The 21,142-nt window shown below is 32.6% G+C and overlaps 2 protein-coding genes across 2 annotated transcripts; both read left to right on the top strand.

Annotated features, from left to right (window-relative positions):
* The first annotated feature begins 390 nt into the window (after positions 1 to 390).
* On the top strand, positions 391 to 4,604 carry LOC140062539 (probable thiopurine S-methyltransferase). The gene is made up of 9 exons (XM_072108796.1): positions 391 to 515; positions 1,125 to 1,223; positions 1,656 to 1,748; positions 2,308 to 2,437; positions 2,559 to 2,611; positions 2,837 to 2,911; positions 3,157 to 3,242; positions 3,357 to 3,401; positions 3,708 to 4,604. Exons 1-9 carry the CDS (start codon positions 508 to 510, stop codon positions 3,827 to 3,829), a joined length of 711 nt encoding a protein of 236 aa, XP_071964897.1. The 5' UTR covers positions 391 to 507; the 3' UTR covers positions 3,830 to 4,604.
* A 438-nt stretch (positions 4,605 to 5,042) lies between these two features.
* LOC140062091 (chromodomain-helicase-DNA-binding protein 1-like) lies at positions 5,043 to 20,309 on the top strand. Its single transcript, XM_072108138.1, has 22 exons — positions 5,043 to 5,183; positions 6,809 to 6,921; positions 7,129 to 7,232; positions 7,443 to 7,560; positions 7,768 to 7,881; positions 8,030 to 8,183; positions 8,397 to 8,555; positions 9,127 to 9,225; positions 9,467 to 9,637; positions 12,069 to 12,297; positions 12,515 to 12,668; positions 12,842 to 13,028; positions 13,205 to 13,291; positions 13,519 to 13,741; positions 13,860 to 14,032; positions 14,485 to 14,583; positions 14,861 to 14,931; positions 15,126 to 15,240; positions 18,442 to 18,550; positions 18,866 to 19,105; positions 19,250 to 19,322; positions 19,721 to 20,309. Exons 1-22 carry the CDS (start codon positions 5,072 to 5,074, stop codon positions 19,802 to 19,804), a joined length of 2,988 nt encoding a protein of 995 aa, XP_071964239.1. The 5' UTR covers positions 5,043 to 5,071; the 3' UTR covers positions 19,805 to 20,309.
* The last annotated feature ends 833 nt before the right edge of the window (positions 20,310 to 21,142 follow it).

Below are 21,142 nucleotides of genomic sequence, written 5' to 3'. Positions count from 1 at the left end.
AATTCATCACGAAGGGCAAATATAGCCTGCATTTTAGAAACAATATTTGCCAACTCATAATTAATATTAAAAAACCCCAAATCATAATAGGGTTATCATCTCAATTAATTTTGATACAAAAAACACGTCTTTTTGCCTGAAGAAAAAGTGACGGGCGGCGGTACCTAAAAAGAGGCGGTATTTTTATCGATCATGAATCATTTATATTATTTAATATGAGGTTTTATGGTCTAGTCGTACTCGCAACTTAACAACATCCACAACCCCACCCAAAGCTCAATTATTCCATCCGCCACCACCACTGACACACACACCACCACCACCATCAGCGCCCAGATGAAATACAGGTAGACGTTCCTGGAAAAAAATGTCAAAGGTTAAGTACATGTCTCCACACACGAACGACACAACAACCTACACCACCACACCACGGACGAAAACAGATTGTTTACAATCAATTGAGAAGAGTTTTTTGAAAAGAGAAGGGTTTGCAAGTGACAGCAAATAATGGCGAAGTAGGTCATTAGTACAGTTATGTTGTTTAGCGTTAATTTGTAATTAACATTAGGGTTGAGAATTAGCCTAGGCCTACCTAGCCTAGTGTGGTTAGGCTAAAACTGTAGATATAGTACGGACGCACCACTACTGTCTGTTGCTGCTGCATGCACACACCATAGAGATATTATAGTGAACCTCTATGCACACACGTATGGTGAGCCAGGTCTACTTTCAGAGAAGTCGGAGAGAACAATTCGTTATAGCTAGCCTAGGCCTTATAGTTGTTTGTCCACACGGATGGTTGATCATTTTGCTTGCTTGGGGCTGTAACTGTATTATGTTCTCAATTACCGTGGAATTTCATTCAGGCAAAAATAATTAATAATCTAGCTAGCTAGGCCTAGCTCCATTTGCGGGGAGATGTAAAATACATCTCACTTTAATGCAGGTTCATAACCAGGTCTAGGCCTGGTATAGTATTAGTAACTTTGCTAGTGAAATGTGATATATATATATGATTGTTTCAACAATATTTATCAACAACAAAAACTATAAATTAAAATACAACTTACAACTTAAATTAATAAAATTAACTAAACTAAGTAACTTGTTTCTATTTATTACAGTGATGCAGATAAGGACATTACGAATGAGTCGTCCATTGACCACTGGAAGATGTCTTGGGTGGAAAACTCAATACCATTTCATTTGTTGGAAGTACATCCGTGAGTCGATGAACAGATCTTGTTAATAAATATTGTTGGTAATACCAATACTAGTTGGTTCCAGTAAATACAAAAAAGGAATTTAAAATGTATTTGATAGATGGATGGATGGCTAAAATAGAATCTGTTTAAAACGGTGAAGCGACCTTTCAGGTCAATATCACTTATAAAAACACCCGTTTCTAAATATGCATTGGAAATGTCATTGATGATGAATACACAATTGCATACACTTGACAATATACAAAAAAACTTTTCAAAAAAGTTCAAAACAATTTTTCTCATAATATGATATATAGCTAGTCTGAAGTTACTACAAATGCATAAGAACATACTCAAGTCTATCAAGAAATTAAATAGTTATTTATAGTAGTACAGCATTCTGTGATTTTCTTCCTATATTGTAACCTAGTAAACCAGTTTTGATTTCAGGTCACTTGGAAGGCACGTAGACAAACTTACTAAAGGAAGAGATAACCTGACAATATTTTTTCCTCTGTGTGGTAAAGCAGTTGACATGAGGTGGTTAGTATTTAAAAATCTTTGATTCCTAATACTTTTTTTTTCTAATTTTCTTTCAATTAAAGATATATTGTAATAAAGTTAATCACTTCCACAGAAAAAAAAATGTTTTCACTTGTAAAATGACAAAATAAATGGTTAAATTCAACCAAAAAGCCATCGGCTGGTAGCCAATTTGACAATTTTTTGCTTTAAATTACATTTATTCAGGTAAGTACATTTTTATTTAGTCCAATTTTTGGTCAAAGTGGATAACTATTATGTTACATTAAAATGGAATAAAATGGAATATTCAACAAACATTTTTTTAAGAATTATTTTTTTTTTCAAGGGGATAATACATTTGTAATGCTAATCTATTCTAGACCTACATGAATAAAAAAAATCAATATAAAAATGTTCATTTAAAAAAAAAAAGTACAAATACTACTACTACAAATGTGGCTGTATTCCATGTATTCTGCTAGCTCTAACTTGGTATACTATTTCAATAGTCAATCTCAAAATATTAGTAAAGTATAGTGGGCCTAAGTTGCTCAAAAATGTTTAATTTTTCTTTTAGGCTTGCAGAAAAGGGTCACAAAGTTATTGGTGTTGAAATTTCAGATGTTGCTATTAAAACATTCTTTAAAGAAGCAAATTTGGAGTTCACTGAATCTGACATCAAAGATGGAGAAGGGAAATTGTTTATGGTAAAGATCTTGTAATTACGTTTTGAGTAATCCTGCTAACCTCAACAAACAGACAAACACGATCGACTACATATACCTCGTTGGCGGAGGTAAATTAACAGTTTGTTTCTCTTTGTTATAGAGTAAAGATGAAAACATCAAACTGTTCCAGTGTGATATGTTTAAATACAAGAGGTAAATCATGATTGTGTTGGATGCATTCTACTAAATTATTATGGACATGTTAGGATTGAAGTTCAATTCACTTTTTTCAATTTGGTTGTTGATTAAGAGTGTAAAAAGATGTGTATCATTGGTTACAACAGGTCATACAGTATGTTCAAGTTCTTCAAGATAAATGTTCTATGATATATCCATTACAATTCTGGGCAATGGTTGAGCATTTTGTTTCTCTTAAAGGGAATTTGGTGGAATGGTTGATGCAATATGGGACAGAGGTGCTTTGGAAGCAATTGATGTTGATCAACGAGAATTGTAAGTCAACTCATTGTTTTAAGCTGTCACAAGGCTACCAATGTCATGATTCAGCAGGTATGGGGAGAGTGGATGTACTGTATGTTACATGGCGGCCAATATGTAGTATATGAGTTGTAATTGGACAACAATGGAGGATTTTTTAACATTCCTGACAGTGTAAGAACTGTCAAATACATTGTTTGCTCCAACTCTCCTATTTTTCCTACAATTAAATAAAAAAATAGTTTACTTTTTTTCTGCAGCTACCTCAAATTGATGTTATCCATTTTGAAGCTTGATGGAGTCTATTTACTACATTGCTTTGAATTTCCTGATGGAGCATTTGAGAGTAAGTCTCACTATTTAATGATATTATATATTTTTAAGCATTTGTTATCAGTTTGTTGATTTCACTATTGTTATGATAAATTCAATTGTTAAAGAGTCTGCTTCTTTCTTTCAGCTGGACCACATGAAATAAAACAAAATGAAATTGTAGAAATGTTTGGTTAGTATAATTTTTTTTTTCTCAAAAAACTTACAGATTTGGAGTCCCAGGTCCAAGTGATCGGTTGCTTGATCCCCCTGTACAATAGGTATACTCCATACGTTGTAGGCCTGATAATAATTATGTATACTTATGGCCCACACCAGCATTGCCTAATATGATCAGCACAGATAACCAGCTACTAAGTTATCGTATACTGAGTCCACTTCATGCAATCATTACAAAAATTAAGTATTTACAATTTCTCTTTCTTTTGCTTAACACTGTGTTAAGTTTGTGGTTTTAAAAGTTATATTATTTATACAGGTCCCAAGTGCAGTGTAGATAAATTAGAAGACTACATGCTGTCCCAGGCTCAGCTGGAGTTTCATGGAATCGACCAGGATACAAAAATACAGGGAAATGTGTACCGTATTGTACAGAAATAATCGGATCATGCTGTGTGACACATATCATTATACTGTGTGACACAGATCATTATACTGTGTGACACAGATCATTATACTATGTGACACAGATCATTACACTGTGTGACACAGATCATTATATTGTGTGACACAGATCAGTATACTGTGTGACACAGATCATTATACTGTGTGACACAGATCATTATACTATGTGACACAGATCATTACACTGTGTGACACAGATCATTATACTATGTGACACAGATCAGTATACTGTGTGACACAGATCATTACACTGTGTGACACAGATCAGTATACTGTGTGACACAGATCATTATCTCTCCTAGTTTATTTCATTAAATTGCTACAATTAATAGGATTTTGTCACAAACAGCCTGAAATCAACTCTGGTTAAACATAGCTGAGTTGTATAGGCTAAATTGGCACAGATATCAAAGTGTTAGCAAGACTGTTTACAATACAATGTAATTCATGTTATAATTCCATATATAATAATAATATAATTAGAAAAATAAAGGCTATAATAAAAATAGATATTTTTTTATAAAAATGTTGCACCAACTTAACACAGAGAAGAATGAGAGGAATAAGGGCAGCAGATTACATTTGGTACTACTTAAGTTTAAACATGTTTTAAAGCATTTCCAAAAATATTATAGACATGTATTATTGAATAACTTTTAAAATGCGTAATACTACCTTGATGTTTTTTAATTGCATAATATAGATTTATAAAATACTTTTACATTGTAAAGATGATTTTCAATAAAATAGAAGAGGAAGATATGATAATTGTTATTATATTTGTTTATGCGATTTATTCATCTTTATCTTTTATTACGTACAAAAGATACTGGTTTGTGTGTGCGGAAAAAAATCAGAGACTTACAGCAGGGGTTTTCCCTAATTACGTCATAAACTAGTTACGTAATGCATGCTACTGCTAGCTGAGAGCTAGCTATAGTATCTCAGTTTGTAAAAATCTTTGAACAAAATAATACTCTTGATTTTAAAAAATAATATTATTTTAAACAAAGTATTACTAAACCGTCTAAATTATTATATTATGGATCACTGAATAAATTAAGACAGACAATAATATAATAAGGCTAGCCTAGGCCTACTTTTGATTTGATGTCTCCCTCTATTGCCATACCCTGAATAGTGCGCGTGGTGGACAAGTTTGGACGTGTGTGATTACCCACTGAAGCCAGTACACTACAGTAGGCCTAGCCTAGAACGATGATTCCTAAACGAATAAGTCAACTCCTTTATAAACTTGACAATGAAGATGTCTGTAAACAAAAACAAAATAATTTGTTTCAATTGTTAATGATTGAACCATTCTTGAAAGGTATTTTGTTGTCGATTTAGATATAAGCCTAGCCTATAAGCCCTATTATTAATTAGTGGCTGGTATTGTTTGAAATGGTAGTTTTAGGTCTAGGCTTACCCCTACTAACTATTATTAGCTAGCTACTAGTTAGCTACTATATTCCTACTAGCTAGGATAGGGCCTACCTACTACTAGCTAGTACTAGTAGGCCTACTAGAACTAGAAGACTGCCCCTTTTTAAATTTTTACTAGCCTACCTACTAAGCATCAATTCAAACTATACTCAGCATAATTGTTATGTGTATTGTCAATTCATAAATAATCCTCGACATAAATTTTACACATACAAATATCGGCTTAAAATCGTTTGTTGTATTTATTTTTTGGTTATCCGCACTTGGCGGATAACCCCTTGTTATTGTCAGGATCTTTTTTTTTTTCTTTTTCTCTTTTTTTTTCTATTTTCTTCTTTCTTTCCACAAATTTTGTTGCTAGTGTATCTCTAAATCTTCTTAACATAACATTGTATAACTTTATCAGAAGATTGACCTCTATCTGAAGATGTCGTAATAAGGTTTTCGGTCACGTCCGAATTGCGCAGCGTAAGTTACGCGCAATTTTATGAATTTCAATGATTGATCATAGAATAAAAACTAAAAGTCATTTTGTATTGAAACTTGGTGAAAATTTAAGTCATAACATGCTCAAACTTTCTATGGATTAAAAATGGCATGTTTGACAAAAAGTTACGCGCGCACGCGCGTTTAAAATTTCAAAATGCGTAAAATCAATTTCTAATCAACTTTCTACGCGTTTCAGGTCATTTTGAGCATTTCAAAAATTCCCACGCGTGCGCAATTTTTTTACGCGCACGTGCGCACTTAGCGCAAAAACATCCTTTTTTTGCTTGATTTTTGTTTTTTCAGCCTTTTCTAGTAATTTTACCAATTTTTATACAATTTCGACTTAATATCACGTCATACGAGCACGTAGAATTGAACAATTTGCGCGCATTTTTAATGAAAAACTTCAAAAAATCGTCAAAATTAGACCTTTTTTTAAACAGTCATAAATTCTAAACTACGTGGTGAACTTTTTTAAAATTACATATTCTGGAAGTAGATGAGTTGTTTTTCTCGAATCATGCATTGATATGGCTAACCGGACATTGTGACGTCATCGTATGGCCACCCGAATATAAAATATAGGATTTTTTTCTCTTTCGTCATAGCTCGTCAATTTAATAGAGCGCATCTCTACTTATCCTTATTCCATTTCACTAAATTTTTTTATATTGTCTAGATCAATCAATTATCTTTCACATGATCCACCATTTTAAAAATTGTGATGACGTCATCATGTTCAAATGCGTCAATAACTTTGGTCACTTATTTTCACCTATTCTGCACTGTATGTAGTACGTATACAGTATATAGTGTTATACCGTATATACTTAGACGCGACGCAAAATAGAGAGCGCACTAACATTTTTCAATGCCATAATCGTATATTTTTTTGCGCTCAATATTCTAACGTATGACGTGCACGTGGCTTTTGCGCTGCGGATAACCTAACTCGTCCGTAGTGACGAGTTCAAATCTAGTTAATTGATTGTTATTATTTCGACATTTTATCTTTATTAGGGATAACACTAAGACCGTATCAGGTGGAAGGAGTAAAATGGATGGTTGCACGCTGCTTGAAAAACCACGGATGTATCCTGGGAGATGAAATGGGTCTGGGAAAGACCTGTCAAGTACGACCATCATTTCTTTTTTACCATTCATATCATAACTTTTATAGTCATATCATCGTCAATTTGTTATCGTTCATTTATTTATCGTTTCAAAACATATACAGTCAGTAATTTTGCATTACATTTTTTATACATCATCATAAATCATTTTTTATCATTGCTGACATAACATTTTGATCATTTGAACTATTTTTGTCTTTTTTGCAGACAATTGCAGTTCTGTTGTATCTGGCAATGGTTAAAAAAAAGGAACGCTTTTTAGTGGTATGCCCTTTATCGGTCATGGATAATTGGAAAGATGAATTTGAAAAGTAAGATAATGACGCAGGCTATTGTGTGCTTCAATTGAATGGGTTTTAGATTTGATATTAGACCATAGATCAACATTTTCATGATAAAAATTATAATCAAATTATGTATTATACACCTTTAAAATAGCTTATTTATTGTGTAAAAAGTATAACATAATGTGTATTTATGATAACTTAATAATGAAAAATGACTGATATGGTTTTATACAGGTTTTCCCCTTGCTTAAAGATTGTACAGTACATTGGTGATAAGGAGATAAGAGCTGACATTCAAACAAGAATTAAAAATGGATCACAAGGGTATCATGTGATACTAACAACTTATGAGGTATCTGTAATGAATAAGTCTTACATTGATTATTACTAATAGTATAGTAGTACAGGTAATGTACAGGTCAATGTTCAGATTAAATTGGCAAAACATAGATACAACATCACTGTTTGCACCTGCAACATAGAGTCAACTCCAGCACTAATGCTAGAAGAAGGAAGCAGTATTAATTACTGTGTATATTAATACTCAATATATTTTCAGATGGTGCTTAAAGATGTTGCATTTCTCGAGAGCATACCGTGGGAAGCCTTGGTAGTTGACGAGGCTCACCGACTTAAAAACTCAAACGCTATGCTCCATCAAGCACTCAGTAATGTAAGTCAATATCATTTAACTGAGAGTTTTTATGTTCGAGAAAAGTATGATAATTAGATTACTGTATTTTCCTACATGATCCTGTTCAAGCTCACAGTCTTTATTTGATATGTTTATAACTACAAATATGCCCTCTTGTTTTTTCTAGTTTGATGTGACACGTCTTCTGCTCACAGGAACACCAGTACAGAATAATTTAAAGGAACTGTATAACCTATTAGCATTCATTGCACCCAAGATATTCAAACAGAAATACTCGCAAGATTTCATAGATTATTTTGAAAATATAGATGACGATTCAGGTAGTTCTAAATTGGATTTAAAAACAAAAACAATTGAGTTAATTCTTGTCTATAAATATACTCTGCTTAATTTGTTCTACAGCCTTTTATAACAAAGAAATTGAAAAATTAGGCATATTAACAAATTCTTGACATTTCTAAATGATTGTATTAAAAATCTAAAACTATAGAAATTCAACCTTCCAAATAATGAATTATATTATACACATACAGTGAAAAACCAGTTGCACAACTTGCTGTCACCTTTTCTACTCAGAAGAACTAAATCAGAAGTTTTGAGTGATCTGCCAAAGAAGACTGAAGTTGTTCTATTTCATGGACTAACAGCCCTACAGAAAAAGTACTACAAAGCTGTGCTTCTTAAAGACTATGGTCAGTTGAATTCTGTGCATCCATCTTGTGACATTTATAAAGCAAGTTTTCAATCGGATTTATATCACCTTTTTTTTTAAATTTCATACTATATCCAACAGTGAGTAAACTCGCCAATTACAGGATGGATAAACTATTTAAGGGAGTGGAGTTGATAGAGTGGTGAGTTACAACCTTGGCACTAGGTCAATACAGTTCAATGATTCGATCGGAGTAAGACGCTTACACAACGAGCTCCTGAAACGCACTACTTGCATATTAATTTTCTCTAGGCCGCCATGTCACGATCTACACGAGCAAATACCAAGCCTGCTGAATTCGAAAGCGAAGACCAGCTATCGTTTGAATCGTTTGTTAAAAAAAAACTTGAATCAATTTTAAAAGGCCAAGAATCTAATAATGCTGAGCTTTACGAAGCAATATCGTTTAATTTTGCTAATTCAAGCTGTAGCTTCACTTTAATGACATTTCTCATGTACTGTACACCTCTGTTTCAACAGTTTTTAATGTTATTACGTACAACTTGTAATTAAGAGTACTAGATAATAGTTTCTGTATGTTCTTTTTCCAGCTGCATTTAATCAAGACTGTATTGGACCATCTAAGACACAACTTATGAACATTATGATTCAACTCAGGAAATGTGTCAGTCACCCATATTTATTTGATGGTAATTATTTAGGAATTTCATTGCTTTGATATTTGTATTGTATGTACTTTTGCACTTTACAATTTATGTTAAGTTCCACCTGGGCATTGTTTACTAATCCTAATTTTCAAATTAATATTTTTTAATGTCAATAGTTCAATTTAATAATAGTTCAATTTATTAATACAGTACCTCCTTTAGAGATTATCAAATCTTACCATAAAAAGTTGAAGTAAGGAAAAGGTAAACTTTCTCTTTGCAGGTGTGGAACCAGAGCCATTTGAACTTGGGGAACACCTGGTTGAAGCAAGTGGTAAATTGCACCTGTTAGATCAACTACTTCTGTTGCTATATCAACATGGTCATAAGGTCCTTCTTTTCTCCCAGATGACCAGGATGTTGGACATAGTACAGGATTACCTAGGATTCAGAGGTCAGTTTTAGGAACACAAACACCAAAGAGTACAGAGGGTATTCATTTATTCAGGTCAAACACACATAAATACATAAAAAACACCACAAATCCACAATACAGTATACAAATTGTATCCATCTGTTACATTACTAATATAGTTGTATATCGAAAGGCAACTTGTTAAAAAAAAATGACAATGCCGTGTGTATCAGTGGCTGGACATCAATGGAGATACATATAGATATATAACATTTAAAAAAGCTATCAAAACTACTGCAGGGCCTTAGCCACTAATAAGGTTTGTAAAGTTTCAACCTGACCACTTTTTTACAGAGGCCTTTGACAACCAAGTGACTTAAACAGATATTGTTTCCTTTTTTGCGAAAACTACACCACTTCCTTGAGGCTACTTCACTGTACTGTAAAACAGACCTTGTTAACATTTGATGTTTCTTTATTGTGCTCACTAGGCTACTCATATGAAAGACTTGATGGATCAGTGAGAGGTGAAGAACTATCTGTATTGTTAACATTTGATGTTTCTTTATTGTGATCACTAGGCTACTCATATGAAAGACTTGATGGATCAGTGAGAGGTGAAGAACTAACTGTATTGTTAACATTTGATGTTTCTTTATTGTGATCACTAGGCTACTCATATGAAAGACTTGATGGATCAGTGAGAGGTGAAGAACTATCTGTATTGTTAACATTTGATGTTTCTTTATTGTGATCACTAGGCTACTCATATGAAAGACTTGATGGATCAGTGAGAGGTGAAGAACTAACTGTATTGTTAACATGTTATGTTTCTTTATTGTTCTCACTAGGCTACTCATACAAAAGACTTGATGGATCAGTGAGAGGTGAAGAACTAACTGTATTGTTAACATTCTATGTTTCTTTATTGTGCTCACTAGGCTACTCATACGAAAGACTTGATGGATCAGTGAGAGGTGAAGAACTAACTGTATTGTTAACATTCTATGTTTCTTTATTGTTCTCACTAGGCTACTCATATGAAAGACTTGATGGATCAGTGAGAGGTGAAGAACTAACTGTATTGTTAACATTTTATGTATCTTTATTGTGCTCACTAGGCTACTCATATGAAAGACTTGATGGATCAGTGAGAGGTGAAGAACTAACTGTATTGTTAACATTCTATGTTTCTTTATTGTGCTCACTAGGCTACTCATATGAAAGACTTGATGGATCAGTGAGAGGTGAAGAACTAACTGTATTGTTAACATTTGATGTTTCTTTATTGTGCTCACTAGGCTACTCATATGAAAGACTTGATGGATCAGTGAGAGGTGAAGAACTAACTGTATTGTTAACATTCTATGTTTCTTTATTGTTCTCACTAGGCTACTCATATGAAAGACTTGATGGATCAGTGAGAGGTGAAGAACTAACTGTATTGTTAACATTTTATGTTTCTTTATTGTTCTCACTAGGCTACTCATATGAAAGACTTGATGGATCAGTGAGAGGTGAAGAACTAACTGTATTGTTAACATTCTATGTTTCTTTATTGTGATCACTAGGCTACTCATATGAAAGACATGATGGATCAGTGAGAGGTGAAGAACTAACTGTATTGTTAACATTTTATGTATCTTTATTGTGCTCACTAGGCTACTCATATGAAAGACTTGATGGATTAGTGAGAGGTGAAGAACTAACTGTATTGTTAACATGTTATGTTTCTTTATTGTTCTCACTAGGCTACTCATATGAAAGACTTGATGGATCAGTGAGAGGTGAAGAACTAACTGTATTGTTAACATTTGATGTTTCTTTATTGTGCTCACTAGGCTACTCATACGAAAGACTTGATGGATCAGTGAGAGGTGAAGAACTATCTGTATTGTTAACATTTGATGTTTCTTTATTGTTCTCACAGGCTACTCATATGAAAGACTTGATGGATCAGTGAGAGGTGAAGAACTAACTGTATTGTTAACATTTGATGTTTCTTTATTGTGCTCACTAGGCTACTCATACGAAAGACTTGATGGATCAGTGAGAGGTGAAGAACTATCTGTATTGTTAACATTTTATGTTTCTTTATTGTTCTCACTAGGCTACTCATATGAAAGACTTGATGGATCAGTGAGAGGTAAAGAACTAACTGTATTGTTGACATTTGATGTTTCTTTATTGTGCTCACTAGGCTACTCATATGAAAGACTTGATGGATCAGTGAGAGGTGAAGAACTAACTGTATTGTTAACATTTTGTGTTTCTTTATTGTTCTCACTAGGCTACTCATATGAAAGACTTGATGGATCAGTGAGAGGTGAAGAACTAACTGTATTGTTAACATTTTATGTTTCTTTGTTGTGCTCACTAGGCTACTCATATGAAAGACTTGATGGATCAGTGAGAGGTGAAGAACTAACTGTATTGTTAACATTTTATTTTTCTTTATTGTGATCACTAGGCTACTCATACGAAAGACTTGATGGATCAGTGAGAGGTGAAGAACGATTCTTAGCAATTAAGAATTTTAATCGAGATGAAAAGACATTTGTATTCTTACTAAGTACTAAAGCTGGAGGTCAAGGGTTAAACTTGGTTAGTGCAGACACCGTGATATTCTTGGATACAGATTTTAACCCACAGAATGATCTACAAGCTTCTGCACGTGCTCATAGAATTGGACAATCTCGGTAAGTTATCTTATTTTTTCTTTATACATCATAGAAATTATAATAGGATTTGTTAGGCGTACATATCCACCAAAGTGCTCAAGGCGCTTGTGGAAAACCAAAGCAGATAGGTTTTCAATGCACTCTTGAAAACATTAGTTGTAATCTGTTTCTAATAGCTAAATTCTAAACTTTTGTTTTTATTGTTAATCACAACTTGTTTATTTTGTTTTTTAAGGCCAGTAAAGATTATTCGTTTAATTGGAAAAGATTCAGTTGAGGAAGTGATTTTACGAAGGGCAGATGCTAAGCTTAAGCTAACCATTTCGGTGATAGAGGGCGGTCAATTCTCCTTAGGCACCAAGAATGGTACATCAGAAACTCCACAACAGGTGTGTTAGTTATGACTAATTATATAAAAATTATTTTTTAGGACCAAAATCTATTTCCTGGTGGTGGTTGTAGTTCTGAGCCCATTGAATTTTTATGTTAAATTCATTTCTTTTGTTTTATTTTTTTTTTTAGTGAGAATTTATAACAAATGTAAAACATGGTTTTTTTTTAGCTGTCTGAAATGCTTAAGTTTGGACTTGATAAACTCCTTGAAGAAGAACAGACAAACGGAATTGATCTTGAGAGAATACTGGGACCAAGTGTAGATGGAGAATGGAAGATGAGTAACGAGGATTTAGACGCTGCCCAAGATGATGCTGAGTTGATAAGTGACTCATGTGAGGATTTCCAAACGCAAGGTATTGGAATTAATTTATTATTTAATGTAGAATTGAGAAAAATAAATTACAACTTGACTTCAATTCAGTAGTACAGCCTCAAGCAACCGTAGTAGGACAGACTGAATAAAGTTATTATTGGCCTCTTAAGTTTTATATTAATAATGTCTTGTTTGTTGTTTACATTTGAATATTAGATAGTCACATGTACATGTTTGAAGGTAAAGACTACTCGAAAGAAACCAGCTCTGCTGCCCTCAATGCTTTTGATGAAATGTTGGCAGGTAATCATTTTTAATGTTTGTTAATGGTGATTGTCAAATAAAATATAAGGGTTGAAGCATACTTGAAAAATGTGCAAATATTTTTTTAGTTGTATATCAAAACAATTCTATCTTCAACAGATAGGTGTACACAGTCTTTCTTAATAATCCATGGCTGTGTACATAAAGGATTAACAAAAACACAAATTTGTTAATTAAAATATTCAAAATGTTACTTTACCACGTAGCCAAGATAATGAAAAATGAACAGAGCACATCAGGTGAAAGGTCACGGAGAAGTACGAACACACCATCATTGTCATTAAAAGACTTACCGCATAGAAAGAGGAAGATTCTTACAGATGAGGAACAGGAAGAATTAAAGAAGAAACGACAAGATGCTGCCACCAAACGTGCTAGACTGAAGCAGGAAGCTGAAATGAAACGAACAGAAGAAAGAAGACGAAAACTGTAAGCGCTAACCAATGATAATTTATATTTTATTTATCTGTAAACTTTGACCTTTTAAAAAACTTTGTAACGTTGGTGACAGAAAAGATTATAATTATATTTGAATTTTGTTATTCAGTGAGAAAATGTGGAAAGAGAATGATTATGAATCTCTGAATGTACCATCTGAAAATGAAGAGGATGAAGATGAACTAGATGACCAAGATGACACACCTCTTGGTTATGTTGGTGGTGACGTTACACATCCAGTAAATACCAATGGCAAAGACGCCCTCATTGTTCATTGTGTTGGTGAGTTTTTGAAGAGTGTAAATTGTGCATTTTTCATTGAAATGTAATGTTCCTTTCTAAATACTGGATTTCAGTACTTAAGATACACTACTAAATCGTCTATATTTTCTTAAAGGTTATGCGAAGAAATGGAGGATAAAAAAGAATTTAGTTCATATTAAAATTAACATTTCTTTTTTATTTAATACTGGGTTTCATATCAGATTTCAGTACTTTCAATTCTTGTTTGTAGTAATGAATTAATTGATATAGTATTGATACATTTGTAAATCATCACAACCACAACCATGTGCAAGGAAATGTAGGATAAAACAAAAAAAGAAATAAATGAGAAATTAAAACAAAGAGAAAGAGATTATACATTAATCATTACTTCCTCATCAATTCAATTTTTTGCAAACAAAATTAAGTGTTCATATTAAAAGTAAAATCTCTTTTTTCTTTTTGTATAGATGACAGCGGTAGTTGGGGTTCAGGTGGTTTATTCTCTGCGATTGATGCACGCAGTCCAACGCCAGCTGATAGGTATGAACTAGCTGGTGAGATGAAAGGTATGTAATGCTGTTCACCTGAATAATGTATAGATAAAGATAAATAATGACAGTCAAACATACCCTTAATTAATGTCTGTGGTCATTAATTACACTTTGGCATAGCTTGCTGTATTTTATTTTATATTGATTAAATTGATATTAAATCAATAATATTTAGAGTTTATGAACCTTATATACATAACCTATTGTGAAACTACTGTAAATTTGATTGCAAGTGTTGTTATTATAATTGATATAATGAAGGATAGATCCTTGTCTTTGTTTTATTCTTTAGATTTAAACCTTGGCGATGCACATCTTATGAAATTAGATGATATAAAATCACAGAAAGATACTAAAGATTGGGTAGGTTTACTAGTTCCATGGATGACCTATCACTATGACTACAGACCACTTAATGGATGACCTATTACTATGACTACTGACCACTTAACTTGGACACCTAAAACTCAATGTTAATTCGATTAAAATCGTGATTTAATTTAAAGAAATAGACATAATATAACATTAAATAAACAAATATATAAATTATTTTGCAGCTGATATTAGTTGTGGCTCAGCATAGGGATAAGTATAACAACCTATCAGGTATTAAGTTATCTGCATTAGAGACAGCTCTTCAAAAAATCTATAATATTGCCAGAAAAAAGAAAGGTAAACATCTGTTGCTTTTATTATTATTAATATCCATTATACTTCATCAATAATAATTATAATCAACCTTTTTATAAGGCAATAAAAATATATTATATTGTTATATTTTATCTTGACAATGTTACTCTTTACTTGTTGTTACAATATGGCCTCTCAAGGAGAATTGTCTCAAAACTGTCATAAAATAAAATAAGATATTAGTGTAGGCCAGTATGTAATTTCGTGTCATTTTTTTGTTAAAAGCAAAATTCCAGCTGATTTAGTGTCTTTAGGATGTAAAGTAATGAAAAAAATATGTTGCCATTTTTTTTAAAAAGCTTAAGGGTGTCAAATCCAAGATGGCCGCCAATATGTAAAATATCCAATAAATGTACCATATTGGACAAAGTAACACCCATTATGAATAATATTTTAAGTTCATATGGGTTCTCTGCTATATAAGAATTATTATAAACCTATATTCATTAGTATTCTGACATTTTAAATTTCAAAATGGCCGCCATTTTAAAAAAATGGATTAAATTTCTTATTAAAACATGTGCAAGTTATGACGTTGATTGAAATCACATAAAATGATAGGCCTATGACAACAACATTGGTGATTAACACAAAATGGCGGCCATTTTGAATTTTAAAATGGCCGCAATTTTTTTTAAATGGGTTAAATTTCTTATTAAAACTTGTATAAGTTAAATAAAATTAGATTGAAATATACAAAATGATATGCTTATGACAACAACATGGTGATTAACACAAAATGTTGACCATCAGGAGGTCTACATTACTGACAGTACACTTCTTCATATTAAAACATCTCATAAACTTCTTCAGTTAAATGACAACTAACTCTGCCAAAGTCCTTCAATGAAATATTTCTAATCTTGGATGCGATACAGTAAGTTGACCTTCCTTCGTTCTCTACTGCTGTATCCATCAAACTTCCACAGACCTTGTTCAGAAACAAATTGGCAAAATAACTGAAATACCTCATTTCACCGGCAAATAATCTCTATAGGAGTCTTCTTTTACTTTGATAAGTTTGTCACCTGTATTCACCGTCATATATATTTTTTGCCAATATTCGTTGTTTTCTTAGGATCCCATATAGACAGTTTGCCTTCTACAAGACTTTTACCAATGCCTCAAACATTTTCTGTCCAATTTCATCATGCCATGGCCAACAAACACCTTTGTGCGAATTGCAGCATTCTTCATTAATCGGGATATCATCTCTCTTTAAATGTAAACTAAATTTGCCAGCTCTGATGAAATCATTAATTTGTGTTATTCCAATGATACCACGCTCAATGACCCTGATCAATTGATGTAAATCCAGCAAGTCTCACACATACATGTCCTCTCATATACATACCATACTGTATATAGGGATATAGTTTAACCACATCATTTAGATTTCGTCGACTCTCTGTATTCAAGTTAATATCTTTATGATCAGCCTCTTTCAAATAAAATGATACTTAACTTAGAATCTCTTTCTCCGTCTGCATTTGTAGAAGCAAGTTGTAGAGAGAAAGCAGAATTAGTGTTCTTTTGTCCTTTACAGATGTTTTCCATTTAAGATATTTTTGTCCCGATTTGTGTCACTAGTTGTATAGGTAATACAAGTTCAGTTTCAACAAAAGCACTTGCCTCAACACTATTTTCACAATGCTACATGTCCAACCAAAAGCCATATAGTTCACCGGGTCGACATAATAATTGCTTTTTGATGTCATTTCTGTCCACCTCCACTCATCTCGGGTAAGAGTCATCACCAGGCATTCTTGTCTTTCCCTAGTACATGGGTTTTTATACCACAACCATGTGCACTCATCAAACCAGTGTATAATGCTGGTCTGTCTGTAGGGGGTACATATCTAATGAAATTGGTTGAGATTGTAGAAGATGAGAAGTAGGAGTTCATTCATTTACAAGGTTATTTATAGGCAGAGCTTTATCTGTATTTCCTTCAAGCTTCTGCCAAAAGTTGATAGGTTGAAACTTACCAACCATACTGGTGACTATGGCTCTGAAGGTTCAGACATTGAATTACATAGCAATAACGCATTTATTATTTAACATATTTATACAGGATTTCACAATAAGGTATAAATGCACTTGTTTTATATTGTGGTCCTGTCTCCTGTTAAGTTTCAGTTTCATGAAAAGAAATGAGATCTGTAATTTAGAATCTATATATAAATTATGGTTAATTCTGACATAGGCGAGCACAATGGAAAAACTTTGGAACAAATTTCTGCCTTGGATACCTACCTGAACTATCTCAGGTGTACCGCGAAATGTAAAACAGTTTTCACTATTACGATATTGTTCCATATTTCTATCTTAGGAATATATTATAAAGAGTTTTAAAACAAAATTTCTGATTCATCGGTAGATTTTCAACTCAATTTCAATTGTACGCGGTCAAAGTAATTTCCGGGTTCACGATGAGTTCACAGGTTCACCTTGCAACTACCTGGTTTCAGTAAAGTTGGTCGTTAGTGGCTATTAGCTATTTTAGTTTTTTGTTTATTTTCGGATTGAACCATGCGTGTGAAGGTACAGTAGTTAAAAAATAAAATCCCGATAGCCGAGTTTTATTGAGTAAGCTGGCAGGAATAACTGTAGGCTATCTGTGCCCCATTAGGGCCCATATTGCAAGCCGTCTAAAACATCTTCCTTCTTGGGCCGAAACGCCCTACACTGTCGCGGAAGTTAGTTTCAAAAGATGTTTAAATTAAATAATGTATTATGATGGTATTTATTTGAATAAACGCCTCCCCAATAAAACACTTTGAATAATAATCGCCTACACCTTAAAATTATTTAAAGAATTTAATTTTTAGTGGCGGCCATTTTGAAATCCAAGATGGCCGACAGATTATCGCTTTACATAGTTAGGATTGTATAATGGGTACAGTAATACCATCAAAACGGACTTGTTCCACATTTATAATTTGTATTATTGATGATATTCTGATTTTTAAAAGGGTTATTTGAATGTTGGCGGCCATCTTGAATTTGGTCCTTTAAATGTCTTTTGAAAAAATGGCAACATATTTTTTTTCATTCCTTATATTATCAAGATATGAAATAAAGTCAAAGTTTGCTTTTAACAAAAAATATACACGACATTCATATAAACGACATACCAGCCTATACTATATGTGTTTATACTTCTTTGACGAAATTTTGTAGCAAGTGTTCATCTGCCAAGGATAGGCTATGCAAAAGCAGGTTTTAATTGGTATGGAACAGAACGACTGCTAAGGAAACATCTGGCAGCTAAAGGGATACCCGTCTTTATGTATCCTTTATGATAGCAATGGGATTTTAGAAGAAGAATGTTTAGTAACATTAGAGAATGCTCAAGGGTTCTGTAATGTTTAGAAAACCCTTGGTAATACTTACCCTGTCACTTTCATCATCTACACTATTATTACCCTAACACAATAATATTATAACAAACAATATCCTGCTCACTTAATAATTCTTGATTTGATTTGTATATTTAAATGTATTTAGTTTCATCTCCAATTCCAACAAATTAATAAGTTGAAAATGGTGATATTCACTGTACATTTTAAATTTTTCTGTTCAGTTTTCTTAACTAATTGATCAGATACTATTACTCGAGAAAAAGCCGAAACAATCAAGTCAAATGGACTGTCAGCCAATCAGACGTCAAACAGGCTGTAGTGACCCAACCAGACATCAACAAACCATCAACTTCAAGCTTAGCAATGAATCCAAAGAATCATCAACAGACGTTTAGCCTGCCTAGTTTTCTACGAGGTGTTTGTGTTTATTTCTCAGATGTTGACAGCAATCAACAAAAGAAGTTGACTCGTTACATCATTGCATATCCTTTTAAAAGTTCACAACAAGGCACATAATATTAGGCCTTGGAAATAATTGTAATATTTTTGTACGTTCAGAAGTAGATTAAGGATGATTACTATTTTATTAGTCATTGGTTTCTGATATTTTATTAACTGCTACTTACTTATGACGGTGATGTTGTAAAAGATCTTAAACCATCAGTTACACACATCATACAAGGCAACAATCCTCAAATAGTAAGTCTACCTCATTTACAAAACCTACACTTTTCTATAAAATGATCAATATGATGTTTATTTAATTATTTGTTGTAGTTTTGTTTCATGTGTTTGACTCATTTGTTGATTTGGTTGATTGAGTTTTGGATATTGTAGTTGACTCGATTTTAGTTTTAGTGACTGACAAATAATGTTTGACTAATAACAGACTGATTATCAAGAGACATACCTATTGTAATGTACTATCCTAGTGTGTCATTGGTTAGTAGGTCTGAACCAAATGTTGTAGTACTTTACTCCCGTTTAGGCTATACCTAAGCCAGAACACAAATACTTGGAGAAATTGTGATAAACTCCCATCATGCTTGATTGTCCAAAGTAAATTCACAATGTAACAATTCATTTTATCTTTTTAGATTAAACTTGATTCATCTGCCAAAGTTGTTGATGACAAATGGATGTGGAAGTGTATACAGAAACAGAAGCTTCTCAACGAATAGATTTACACTTCTTATTATGAAATAGATTACAATGGATTCCATGGTAGTGTCTGTCTATCTATTTATTGGAATTGAATAGGCTATGATATGATTTATCAGAAAAATAAAACAGACAAGCATGTGTGTGTGCCAACTATAGGTCATGTTAACATAAACTGGTAAAGCAACTTACACAATAAACCTATCTCAAAAGAACAGAAAGATTTTTATGGGGACCGAATCTAAGCAAAAAAAAACAACTTTATAGAACCACATATGATAGAAAATGCAATGCAAGTGTAATAATGGTGAATTATAGTACTCTTGAATATTTGTGTAAAGTAATAAGAACAGACCTTTGTAGTCTGTTGTTACTGTATACCTACTACATTTTTATTCACACAATCAGAAATTGGAACAAAAAAATTATCATTGTGACTGCTCTAAAGGCTTTTGTAAGTTGTTAAAACTACATGTATTATGTACTAGTTTACATTGAAAACACAAAACAACTGTAGCATTAATATAATACAATCTTATATACAGTACCTTCCAGAATTAAATTATAAATGTGCTAATATTGCTAATGTGTTCCTCAGGTATGGGACAGTATTCCTTTATTAGCTCGATGTTCTGCAAAATATATTTGTTAAAAACACATTTCTATTTGTATCAGTGAAATTAATGAGTAGATTATCTATAACTTTACAATAAAATTGTTACTGTATTTTATCACTTGATATTAATTGTATTTGTAGTCATTATTATTGATTATTATGTGTGCATTAGGCCTACAATAACAAACAAAAACTCTCTTCAAAGAACTATTCCCCTCCCTCAAAAATAAAAAATATCCCCCATCCCCTCCTAAACAAAATTCCCATTATACTGTAATGGTTTAATGTTTTAATTTCTTTACTTTTATTTTACACTTTTAATGCTAATAAAAATCTTTTTTTACAGCAGAAGAAATGAAATAGGGTCTTGTTTAAAGATGGTATAAATGACAAATTTGACAAAAACAGATTTTTTATCATTAGGTTTTTTGTACATTATAACTGTACCCTCAGGTGATCAGGCAAGGTAAAAAATTGTATGTGTGAATTACATAAAAACTTGAGTCCTCAAGTTTTGTAAACATGGTGTTTATAGTTGTAGACAATATGTTTTATTTATCTTTACCTAAGATAAAAGTTTACTGTAGCCAAAGTAAAGTCTAAAGTTCATCAGTAACACCAGGAGACGGGTTCTGTCGCCATGACTATTATGTAAATGTTTCTACCTGAACAGTGGTTATGTAAGTATAAAATAATAGTTTTTAAAAGTAACACAGTTTTACTGAAAGTGCAGTAATTATAT

The sequence above is a fragment of the Antedon mediterranea genome, chromosome 11 (assembly GCF_964355755.1).
Source record: "Antedon mediterranea chromosome 11, ecAntMedi1.1, whole genome shotgun sequence".
Lineage (NCBI taxonomy): Eukaryota > Metazoa > Echinodermata > Crinoidea > Comatulida > Antedonidae > Antedon > Antedon mediterranea.
This window is presented reverse-complemented; position numbering and strand designations above follow the sequence as displayed.

Excerpts from the sequence above, each read along its gene's own strand:
- LOC140062539 (XM_072108796.1), top strand. Across the intron at positions 1,749-2,307 it reads AAAGCAGTTGACATGAGGTG|GCTTGCAGAAAAGGGTCACA; the intron begins GTTAGTATTTAA and ends TTTTTCTTTTAG. Across the intron at positions 3,243-3,356 it reads TCCTGATGGAGCATTTGAGA|CTGGACCACATGAAATAAAA; the intron begins GTAAGTCTCACT and ends TCTTTCTTTCAG.
- LOC140062091 (XM_072108138.1), top strand. The coding sequence starts at position 5,072 with ATGATTCCTAAACGAATAAGTCAACTCCTTTATAAACTTGACAATGAA. Across the intron at positions 13,292-13,518 it reads TTTTGATGAAATGTTGGCAG|CCAAGATAATGAAAAATGAA; the intron begins GTAATCATTTTT and ends TTTACCACGTAG. Across the intron at positions 19,106-19,249 it reads TTGACTCGTTACATCATTGC|TTATGACGGTGATGTTGTAA; the intron begins ATATCCTTTTAA and ends ACTGCTACTTAC.